General features: G+C 43.5%; 2 protein-coding genes across 2 annotated transcripts; one reads left to right on the top strand and one right to left on the bottom strand.

Annotated features, from left to right (window-relative positions):
- LOC135972222 (olfactory receptor 52E2-like) lies at positions 1-939 on the top strand. The gene has a single exon (XM_065549373.1). It carries the CDS (start codon positions 1-3, stop codon positions 937-939), a length of 939 nt encoding a protein of 312 aa, XP_065405445.1.
- A 10069-nt stretch (positions 940-11008) lies between these two features.
- LOC135972220 (olfactory receptor 52D1-like) lies at positions 11009-11981 on the bottom strand. Its single transcript, XM_065549362.1, has one exon. It carries the CDS (start codon positions 11945-11947, stop codon positions 11009-11011), a length of 939 nt encoding a protein of 312 aa, XP_065405434.1. The 5' UTR covers positions 11948-11981.
- Positions 11982-12302: the final 321 nt, after the last annotated feature.

Raw genomic sequence — 12302 nt, 5'->3', positions numbered from 1 at the left:
ATGGCAGTTTTCAACATCACCCACTCCCACCCTTCAGCATTCATCCTAATGGGCATCCCCGGCCTGGAAGCTGCCCATGTCCTGATTTCCATCCCTTTCTCTATATTCTACATTATCGGTCTGTTGGGAAATTTCACAATTTTGTTTGTTGTAGGCAAAGAGAGGACTCTCCACAATCCAATGTACCTGCTGCTCTGCATGCTGGCGCTCACAGATATTGCCACACCTACCTTCGTCGTGCCAAATGCACTGTGTATATTTTGGTTCAATTTGAAAGGTATTACTATGGGTGGCTGCCTCACCCAGATGTTTTTCCTTCACACTGTTTCTCTTATGCACTCCACCATCCTTGTGACAATGGCCTTTGATCGTTATGTTGCCATTTGTAAGCCTCTGAGATACAGCATCATCCTCAATAACACACGAATAGCTAAGCTAGGGTTTGTGGGTTTGATAAGAGCTGTTCTCTTCATTCTTCCTCTACCTCTGGTCCTTAGCCGGCAGCCATTCTGTGCGAATCGCATTATCCCCCACACTCAATGTGAGCACATAGCTGTGGTGAAGAAGTTGTGTGGGGACATTACGGTGAACACGATATACGGCTTGGTGCTATTCTTTGTAGTCAACATGTCAGACCTGACGCTCATTGCCCTGTCCTATGGTCTGATCATCAAGGCTGTTCTCAGACTCTCCTCCAAGAAAGCCCACCAGAAAGCCCTCAACACCTGCACAGCCCACATCTGTGTGATGCTGACGTATTATACTCCCAGCCTCTTTTCCAACCTGACAAACCGGATCGGTCAGGGCATCGCTCCCCACATTCACATCATCTTGGATGACCTCTATCTCCTCATCCCGCCCATGCTCAACCCAATCATTTATGGGGTTAAATCCAAAGAGCTTCGTGACAAAGTGGGCAAATACATCTGCAGAAAGTGATTGCCATGGGTCACTGACTTGAAACCTGTGTGACAAGAAGGAGAAAGTATATCTCCTTCTAAATCAAGGGTGCTCTGTTTGAGTTTGGCTGAGCTTAGTATTGTGGAGAAATTTACCTGTTTTCTCTATGTCCAATACTTCAGGAAGCCTGGAGGATAAACCAAAGACTAAGAGTAACAAAATAATTCAATACAAAATGTGGACATTGACTAGCATCATGTAATGCAACTAGAAAGAATTAATATGTTAATGTTACTGCTGTTTTTTTCAGTATATAAGTTTTGGGCAAATTTGGGGCTATATTTCATGCCACCATTTGTCATTTTTTGTGTGAAACAGCTGCAACCCTCAATTAGGATACAAGTATCTGCACTGGTGTTTTGATTTTGAATTTGATTGTCACCTTATAGGTGTGTTGCTAATGTGGAAAGATTTCTCCGTGCAGGAGACGTCACCTGATCAGAGGCACTTGAAGGTCAGACTCGGAGGGGGGACACGAACCCAATGGGAGGAAGGATGCTGGGAAGAATGGTCTTGCCAATAGAGTCTGTAGGTTCTCTTGTCCCTCTGTAGCAGTTGGTTGCCACTCGCAGTATCTTGTGGATATTCCTCCACTGTGACTAAACAACAAAGGAAAAGAAGAGGCAAAAAGGCATGTTAAAATGTGGAAGTTAATTACTATTGAGAAAAATAGAAAAGAGCATAAACTCTGGCAAACAAAGTGTAAAAATGGAATTAGGAAGGCCAAAAGAGAATTTGAAGAACAGCTAGCCAAAGATTCCAAAAGTAACAGCAAATATTGTTTCAAGTACATCTGAAGCAGGAAGCCTACTAAACAGCAAGTGAGGCCACTGCATGATTGAGATGGTAAAGGAGCACTTAAAGACAATAACTTCCTGGGCAGAGAAACTAAATGAATTCTTTGCATCAGTCTTCATGGCTGAGGATAAGAGGGAAATTCCCAAATTTGAGCCTTTCTTTTTAGGTGAAAATCTCAGGAACTGTCCCAGATTAGGGGTCATTAGAAGAGGTTTCGAGCAAATGCATAAATTAAAAATTAATAAATTGCCAAGACCAGTTAATATATTAGGAAGGATACTATTCCATATATTCATAAATGATCTGGAAAACTGTGAGGTAGCAAAGTTTGGAGATACAAAACTACTCAAGATAGTTAAGTCCAAAGCAAACTGCAAATATTTACAAAGGGATCCCATAAAACTGTGTGACAGGGCAATAAAGTGGCAGATGAAATTCAGTGTTGAGAAATACAAAGTAATGCACATTTGAAAACAAACTCAACTGTACATATAAAATGATGGGGTATAGATACGGTGTTAACACTCAAGAAATAGATTTTGGAGTCACTGTAGACAGTTATGTGAAAACATCCACTCAATGTGCAGCGTCAGTCATAAAAGCGAACAGAATGTTGTGAATCATTAAGAAAGGGATTGATAATAAAACAGAAAATATCATATTTCATCTATGTAAACCCACTGTATGCCCACATCTTGAATACTGCGTGCTGATCCAGTCGCTTATCTCAAAAAAGATATATTGGAATTGGAAAAGGTTCAGAAAAGGGTAACATAAATGATTAGGGGTATGGAACAGCTTCCGTATTAGGAGAGATTAATAAGACTGGGACTTTGCACCTTGGAAAAGAGAAGACTAAAGGGAGATATGGCAGAGGTCTATAAAATCGTGACTGGTGTGGAGAAAGTAAATAAGGAAGTATTATTTATGCTCTCTCATAGCACAAGAACTAGGGGGTCACCAAATGAAATTTATAGGCAGCAGTTTAAATCAAACAAAAGGAAGTATTTCTTCCTACAATGCACAGTCAACCTGTGGAAAACCCATCTCCATTTCTTTCAATCCCTATGCCCATTTGAGGAGTGCCTATATCCACGCTCAGACTTTCTGTTTGTAAGTCTGTTTCCACCAGTTGTACTTAAGAGAACTTGTTCTTAACTTAACTCAAACTCCTGGGGCAAGGCCTTGGCAATCCTGTTGGACAAAGTGCTGCACATGTCTGTATTGCATCAAAAAGAAAGAAACTTTTCTTTTACTCCCATCTCTGATGTAATCCCATATCCTGCAAACCTCTTTTGTCTTCTGGAAGTCGATGGGGTTCCTGCTGTTAGTGTGAGGACAATGTATGAGTGTGACTTACAGGTTTCAGGCCCTTAAACTGGGAGGTAACTGTAGTGAGGATAGGCTCTGTCCTTCCCCCCGTTCTCGTGGCTTATAAATAGGCTTGGAGAATTCAGTTTTTATAACTGATGGGTAATATCGAGGGTTTATCTTTTAGCTTTTTTGTATTTGTATAATTTTTAATGTTCACAGTTGTGGGAAGTATTGGGGGGGAGGGCAGATTATTTTTTTAATGACAGTAGAATTTGAGATTCAAAGAGTTCAAGCTTTCAAGCTGTTAAAACACAAACATGTGACATAGTGTGACAAATGTCTTGCAACTTAGTGGTTTTTCCGGTGCATTTGGTATTTCTGTAAACTTGAAAGGAAACAAAATGTCACCAGTACCTAGATGTCAGATGTGCTGAACAGGAAACGAAAAGCTGAGGTAATGATTACAATGAAGAAAAGTACAGATACAATGAAAAAAAAATATTTGTATCTGTGAATGGCAACCCATTGTGACAAAGTTCCTCGTCTATCTTGGTGGGTCCTGCGCTTATTGGCGGATTTTCTTGCCTCAGAGATTCACCATGTGGGTTGGGGAACAGCCCAGAGACCTTCCCCTCTGGAAGAACCCACAGTCCAGGTCAATTTGGAGGTTTGGGTCCTGTACCCCACTGGTCTGGGTCTGTCACACCATGCACTGGTAACGAGATGGTCACCGTAGAGACATCAGAGCAGAAATGCATAGGTGATCCACTATCCAATGTTCAATAATCATTGTGTGCCCGCCCCCCTCCCGCTGTTCACTGGTCCTGTATGAGGTTGTTCAAGATAGGGGAAGCCTGCTTGTGACTTTTTACACAACTTTAGGGAACTGGGCCTGAGGCTTCTTTGTGTGTTCTGTGTTGTGTGTCAGTGTGTGTTCACCTCTGACAAGACCCTCTCATACATACTACCAGGAACAGGCTTTATTCTGTAAACAACATTGTCATAACTATAAAGGGAAGGGTAACAGCCCTCCTGTGTACAGTACTATAAAATCCCTCCTGGCCAGAGACTCCAAAATCCTTTTACCTGTAAAGGGTTAAGAAGCTCAGGTAACCTGGCTGACACCTGACCCAAAGGACCAATAAAGGGACCAGGTACTTTCAAATCTTGGTGGGGCGAAAGATTTTGTTTGTGCTCTTTGTTTTGGGGGTTGTTTGCTCTTGGGACTGAGAGGGACCAGATATCAATCCAGGCTCTCCAAATCTTTCTGAACAAGTCTCTCATATTTCAAACTTGTAAGTACAGCCAGGCAAGGCGTGTTAGTTTTATCTTTGTTTTCTCAACTTGTAAATGTACCTTTTTGCTAGAGTGTTTATCTTTGTTTGCTGTAACTTTGAACCTAAGGCTAGAGGGGATTCCTCTGGGCTCTTTAAGTTTGATTACCCTGTAAAGTTAGTTTCCATCCTGATTTTACAGAGATGATTTTTACCTTTTTCTTTAATTAAAAGCCTTCTTTTTAAGAACCTGATTGATTTTTCCTTGTTTTTAGATCCAAGGGGGTTGGATCTTGATCCACCAGGAGTTGGTGGGAGGAAGGAGGGGGGATGGTTAATTTCTCCTTGTTTTAAGATCCGAAGGGTTTGGATCTGTATTCACCAGGGAATTGGTGAAGAGTCTCTCAAGGCTACCCAGGGAAGGGAATTAGCACTTTGGGAGTGGTGGCAGCGGACCAGATCTAAGCTGGTAGTTAAGCTTAGAAGTTTCATGCGGGCCCCCACATTTGTACCCTACAGTTCAGAGTGGGGAAGCAGCCTTGACAAACATAGAACAGGATCACAGTCCAGCAGCCGCCTCTCTGTTTGCCTGCTACCCGCTCCCAGCTCGGTGAGTGCTGAGACCCCAGGCTGGGAGGGCAGAGAGTAGATCCTGGCAGGAACTAGGAAGTTCTCTCAGCATGCTGCAGTTTGTAGTCCCAGGGCTGCTGTTGAAGCACACTGGGTCTTGGGCTACCCCCTTCCCCCACTTATTGAAAGGGTGACCTCATCCCTGTCCTTAGTCAAAAACCTCTCAGGTTGAATATCACACGCCACCCCCGTTTTTTCCCATATGTTTCTGAGAGCCTCTTGCTCCACGTCGCCCCACAGCAGCACGAGCAAAACCTCTGGTCCCCATTCCTCTTTCATCAGGCAGCCCACTGTTCCAAATCAAGCCGGACAGGTGCCCTTTGCTGTCTTATGGAGCGCCGAGGAGCTGGAGAACTGTCTCTGGGCACCTCTCCAATGTGGTCCCACTCTGTCTGCCCTTCTCCAATCCAATTGGGATCGTTCAGACTCCCTTCAGGTTGGTCAGCTTCCTTTGTGGTCCCATGATCGGGTCAGGCTCCTCCAGGTCACAGTACGGAGGGTCTGAATCAAAATGGTCTGGATCTGGGTCTTGTGACTCAATGCTGGGTAGCCCTGGCTCCCCGTTACTGCACTGCCCATTTTACATGTCTCAGGTATCCCCTGTGGATGTCACCCCCTACTGGTTTTCTTTCCCCTATAGCAGCCTGGTCTATCTTCAAAGCCCCCAATAAGTTCCTTCCCTGCTTCTGTCTCCCATGGGAAGTTTTCCTCAAGTCCCGGCTTGACTTCCTCCATTGGTACCTCCATGCCTGCTGGTTGATTAACTTCACCAATAGGTAGAAATATGCATGGTGTAATTTGGTTACAGTGTATCACCCCTTCCCCTCCTCCCGATTCCAGCTATACAGCATAGACAGACAAGTCCCCTTGTCTTCTGAATATGATATAGGGAATTGGTTCTCACCTGTCCCCCAATTTCTCTCTCCCTTTCTTCTCCCTGGCTATTAGCACCCTGTCCGCAGGAGTCAGTGGGGCTTCTTATGTCTGGTGGTCATAGTACTGTTTCTGGGGGTACGGGCTCAGGGGTGGGGCTGAGGAGGAGGAATTTGGGGTGCAGGCAGGATGCACTGGAGGTGGGGCCAGAGGACTCCCCATGGCTCTCTCCCTGCCAGCAGCAGTTAGCTCTAGGGAAGGGGCCTCTTCTCTCCCCCTGCCGGCAGGCAGCACAGAGCTCCAAGAGAAGGGCCCCCCTCTCTTACAGGGAACGTAGGGAGCCGCACTTAGTGTCGATGGGATCCACTACTGGTTCCCGGGCCTTGCAGTGAAGAATCAGATAATGGGCCACATTTTATAGGCGATTTGACAAATTGCTTTTTCTCCATTCCATTGCATCCTGATTATTGGGCCCTCTGTACGTTTACTTTTAAAGGACAACACTACTTACTTAAAAGAGTTCCCCGGGGCCTACATTACACTCTGGCTTTTACACACCAACATCTAGTGCAAATGCTGGATTATCCTAAAAGGATCGGGAGAATATCACCTCATATGTAGATGACATATTAGTGTGAGGGGACACTGAAGAGGAAGTGACCGAACAGACTGAAAAAGTGTTGAGACTCAGGCAGGAAGTGGGTTTCAAGGCTAATAGAGAGAAAGCCCAATTAGTGGAAAGAAGGGTGAATTATTTGGGGGTGATGCTAGGGGATCAAGGAATTCAGGTCGATCAACAAAAGGTGAAATCATTCATGAATTTACCAAGGACAGAGGATTCTTATGCATTGAGGGTGATGTTGGGAAGATTTAACTATTTAAGGAAACACAGTTGGACCCTTGTAGTGTTTATTAAAAAAATAAAGTAGAATGGGAGGGGGGTCCCGAACAAGAAGTGTTCTGTCATTTAGAACAAGCCTTGATGCTGGCTCCAGCACTGAAACTCCCTGAGATAGAGAAGCCATTTGTAATTAAGATGGCTGTGATACAACAGACAGTATTAATGGAAGAAACCAACAGGAATTTGATACCAGTAGCATACAAGTCTAGAAGATTAACACCCACAGACCAGCAGTTTGGGATGTGTGAAAAAAGCAAGAATGAAATGAAAAATATTGGAATGATAAAGCGGCTGCTTTAGCTAAATTAGCAGCAAAGGAATCTTTGGGAGTTATGGGAGTTACTAGAGCTCAAGCCAAAAAACAGGAGATTCAACCTGGGAGAGATAAGGAGATACATTACAAACTTCACATTCCCTCAAGGGATAGAGAATAATCTCTTTAACGCAAAACAATTTGGAATATGACCTAAGGTGCAAAAGGACATAGAAAACTTTGTTAAAATGTGCATAAGATGTGCAGCAAGTGGAATAGACCACCAAATTCGGGACCTTATTGCACCAAAGAATTGTGGGGCCATTAAGAACAATACAGGTTGATTATATTGATAAATTGCCTAAGATCCAAAAGGGGGTTTAGTATTTATTAGTGATAGCAGATACTTTTTCTGGATTGGGGGAGGTGATTCCCACCAGAAAGCATACTGCAGACACTATTGCCGAGAAGTTGTGGGAAGTAGTGTTTAGTAGATATAGGACTCCAAAAATAATTGAATCAGATAATGAGCCACATTTTATAGGAGAAGTTATTAAACATTTATTACAAGCTTTAGGAATAAAACAACAACTACATGTCCCCTATCATCCTCAATCATCAGGGACAGTAGAAAGGACGAATTGAACTATTAAAAAAGCTCTATGCAAAGTAGTGTAAGAAACTGGCAAAGATTGGGACGATAAATTACCAGTGCTGTTGGCAGCCATCCGAAGCAGTGATCGATTGGGTATTGGTTACCACCCTTATCAAATTTTCATTGGAAGGCCTATGAGATTGTGGAACCCTTTATTATATCCAGAAGAAGAAGAAGAAGAAGAAGAAGAAGAAGAAGAAGAAGAAGAAGAAGAAGAAGAAGAAGAAGGGGTGTCAGTTATTCAATAGGTAAGGGAGTTACCAATAGAACTTAAGAAAACGGAATTTAAACTGACTGACACCATTGAAAAAGCAAAGGACTATGTGGAGCATGCCGGAAGCTTCCGCCCAGGGTCTCAGATGCCAGCCCCTGTTCCCCACTGCCGGCCCCTCTGCAGACACCCAGGGTCCCAGCCACTGGCCCCAGGCCCCTGTCAGCCCCCTCTGCAGCTGCCAGGGTCCCAGCCGCTGGGCTCCGCTCCTGGCCCCAACCCGGGGCGCCGCAGCTGCCCCCAGCTCTGGTTCCAGCCTGGGCCAGTGAGGGGCATAGACAGGGGTAAGGTTGGGGCCAGGACGGAGCCTGCGGCAAGGAAGCTGGTGGTTGCAGAGGGTCCAGCGGACGGGACCTGGAGAGGGCAGCTGGGACCCCGGGCACTTCAGAAGGGCCAGCTGGTGTTGACCTCCCCTGGTCCGGCAAATTCCCTGGTTCAGCACTGGTCAGGTCCCGAGGGTGCCGGACAAGGGAGGTAAAACATATATAAGTTTCATATGACTTTTAAACAAAATGTTTATTTGTAGATGATCCAAGCATGACACCCAGATGTACAGAAACTATTTTTCTTAACCTGTGCACTATATACATTTTTTAAACATTAGCTTTAATAAAAAAAAATCAGTTCAACAAACTGATCAACTGATCAAGAACTGATCAAGAACCCGGGGACTAATGGAAAGCCACCTTTCATCAGAAATCTGCAGTTTCTTCTGGTAGTGTAGGAATTACGGTGAGGCCAAGTGACAGGCTGACAATGAAATAGGTCAGATGACAGTGACAGAGAGGGAACTTAGCAATGGAGAGAGCAGTGCCTAGTGATGGAGTGACAAGACATTAGGTGTGAGGAACTTCTCACTTTTGCCTGATCTTTAGATTATGTATTAATATTACTTAAGAATCCCCAGTTATCACTTTAAGGACTTATTAATTTAAAGATTGATGGTTTCTTGTCCCAAAATCAGGTCCAGTTTTATTTAAATGATTATATAGTTGGGAACCCTGATGTGCACAGTGACAACACTCACACTGTGGAAACTCTTTATATTTAATATAGTTTATGAATACATTTAGCTCAGTCACAAACACCCCAATTTAACAAGATAGAGAACATACATCTGCACTTCCATATACTCACACCATCCCTTGTACAACCACCTGAAGTGTTATCCATCATCTTCCTCATCACCTTCCTCATCATCCCTAGTGTCCATCACTCTAGCACCTTTCCTGCTACTGCCCCTAGGCTGGGATGCCACTTTTATACTATGTTATACTGACACCATTATATTTGATGCATATTCAGTCGGGGATTTCCCCCCCTCCCCTTTTCCTTATTTGTATTTCCTCACCTTATTAATGTTGAAGGTTTTTTTTTTCCCTATAGGTCAGTATATCATTGATCTCTACTTATTATCAAATACGTCAATTCGTTACCATGGCCCTTTTCTGGTTAGGTATCACATTTGTTATTTCTGTCCTAACCAGTCATTTTAGTCTGGTCTTAACCAGATATTTTGGGTTTTTACAAGTTGTGGTGTACCTGTTAAAAAGGAATGAACTTAGGAAAGCCCCTATGCCAACCTGTTTTAGCACGTCATATGCAGACCTTATGCTTTAGCCCATCACCTTCTATCTAGGTGAAAGGTCCCGAACATACGTGAGCCAACTTGGCTATCTGGGTGAAAGGAATCAGACGTGTATGCTAACTTTGCCTTAGCTCAACATACAGGATGTAGCCTGTAAGTTCCTTCAGTTACAGCCAAACCACTTTAATATAAATGTATTATAACATACTATAATAAAAGATATAATCAAAACCATAAAGAAATCAGAAATCTTGAAGAAAATATATCTCTATGGTCAAGCAAGCAGGTTAGCCCTATAGGCTACATGAACCCCATCACACAGGTGCGGGTATGGAGGGTCAGGCATTTGTGGGGATAGTTTCATCGCTATTTTCCACCTCTCAGAGTGGAGGAAGAATATCATAAAAATGATACTCTGGACCCTGGTGCATTTTTGGGATGTGCACCATATATATAGGCACCATCATCAGTGTTTGGTACCTATCTAGGTCTTTGAGGTTTTTGCTTATATTCTTTGAGTTTACACTAGTTGCATTCAAAAATAATTCCTATTGTAATTTCTTGGACAATAACCCATCCTTTTACTTCAATATCTACATTAGGAATTGGTTAAGACTTATTACCTTTATTCATTAATTGGGTAATAGCTTGTTTGGCTTTATCCATCTTGTTAGTAATTTCTATGAGGTGGGTCTCCTTAAGAGCCAACAATAACTGTAATTGTAACCCTAGGAGGGGAATATAGACAAGAAATGTGTGTGTACTTTGGATAGTTAAATCCTGATAGGCTGGGTTAAACTGGATGATGATGATGTTTTTAAAGGTGGGAATAAGGGAAATTACATGATTCCCTAACAAAGTAGGTTGGCTTGGAGTAAAACAAATTTGAGTCTGTGAAAGGACACTCCAAGGGACCATATTGGTACCTTTTTGAATGGTTACTATGCAAAATTGGCTGTTTCCAGCATAGGTCACCCTCTTCATCAGAGTCTTCCACTTGGTCAGCCTCACTGGGAATGATGATCATGATTTATTCTGTAAATCCTCTCCCTATAGGCCACACAAAACACTGTCTGTCTCAAACACATTACACCTACAGATGTACTGAGGCCCTTAACCTCTATTTTCAGCTCCCCAAATATTCGGGGTTTTCCATTGGGCTGTTAGTCTGTACAAAGCTTATTGTTTAAAGATGATAGGCCTCAAGACTTATGTTAACTTGCTAAAGCTAATATCTTACAGAATAGAGGTCTGTAGGTTTCTTGCATTACTACTAAATCTAATGAAAAGCAAAATATAATGCAAAGCAGTGAATATAATAGAGCTGGGCTACAGTAGCAGTAAATATGACAAAGGCAAACTAGCCCAATGGGCTACAGAACTTCCACAATGCTGAGCTCAGCCAAACGGAGACACAGCACCCTTGATTAATGAGGAGATGTCCTTTCCTCCTCTTGTCACACAGGGTTTAAAGTCAGTGGCCCCAGCTGATCACCTTCTGCAGGTGTATTTGCCCACTTTGTCACGAAGCTCTTTGGTTTTGACTCCATAAATGATAGGGTTGAGCATGGGAGGGATGAGGAAATAGAGGTTGGCCAAGATGATGTGAACGTGGGGAGCGATGCCCTGACCAAACCGGTGAGTCAGGCTGGTTAGGAAGCCGGGACCATAAGAGGTCAGCATCACACAGATGTGGGCTGTGCAGGTGTTGAGGGCTTTCTGGTAGGATTTCTTGGAGGAGATTCTGAGGACAGCCCTCATGATCAGACCGTAGGACAGGGCAATGAGTGTCAGGTCGAACCCGATGACTACAAACACTATAACAAAACTGTACATCCTGTTCACTGTGATGTCCCCACATGATATCTTTGCCACCGCCATGTGCTCACAGTGTGTTTGGGCGATAAAGCGGTTGTCACAGAATGGCTGCGTGCTCAGGAGCAGGGGCAGAGGCAACATGAAGATAACAGATCTGATCAAACCCATGAATCCTAGCTTAGATATTCGTGCATTGGTGACGATGGTGGCATATCTCAGAGGGTTACATATGGCAACGTAGCGATCAAAGGCCATTATCACGAGAATGGCTGACTGCATGAAAGAAACCATGTGAAGGAAGAACATCTGGGTGAGGCAGCCACCCACAGTAATGCTCCTCAAATTTAACCAAAATATACACAGTGCCTTCGGCACAATGAAGATAGATGTGGCAATGTCTGTGAGCGCGAGCAGGCAGAGAAGCAGGTACATCGGCTTGTGCAGGGTCTGCTCTTTCCCTACAACAAAAAGAAGTGTAATATTTCCCAAAAGGCTGATAATGTAGGAAATAGAGAAAGGGATGGAAATCCAGATGTGTCCAGCTTCCAGGCCAGGGATACCCATTAGGATGAATGTTGAAGGGTCAGATGTGGTGAAGTTGAAAGTTGCCATGAAGTCGTCAATGTGTCGATCTAGCTCAGAAATGCTCAAGATGCCTGTGAAGGGAGAGAAGCACAGTGAAGGGGGTTACACACTTTATACAACAATTGGTATGGTAAATGTGTTATAGTTACTAACTCTCTAGAAAGGTGATAAGCAGTGAGGTGGCCACATTTGCAGATGGCACCAGATTATGTAGGTCATAATCAAATCTAGAGAAGTCCCCAGAGGGAGCTAACCAAGCCAGGTGAATGGGCAGCAGGATAGCAGATGAATTTTAATGTCAATAACTGCAACGTGTATGCCCATTTGAGGGAAAAGCTTGAACTTCTCAAATACTTCACAAGGTTCTAATTTTACTGTGTGA

The sequence above is a fragment of the Chrysemys picta genome, chromosome 1 (assembly GCF_011386835.1).
Source record: "Chrysemys picta bellii isolate R12L10 chromosome 1, ASM1138683v2, whole genome shotgun sequence".
Classification (NCBI taxonomy): Eukaryota; Metazoa; Chordata; order Testudines; family Emydidae; genus Chrysemys; species Chrysemys picta.
Note: the sequence above shows the minus strand (reverse complement) of the source record. Positions and strands in the feature narration are given on the sequence as shown.

Coding starts and splice junctions, on each gene's coding strand:
- LOC135972222 (XM_065549373.1), top strand. CDS start 1: ATGGCAGTTTTCAACATCACCCACTCCCACCCTTCAGCATTCATCCTA.
- LOC135972220 (XM_065549362.1), bottom strand. CDS start 11,947: ATGGCAACTTTCAACTTCACCACATCTGACCCTTCAACATTCATCCTA.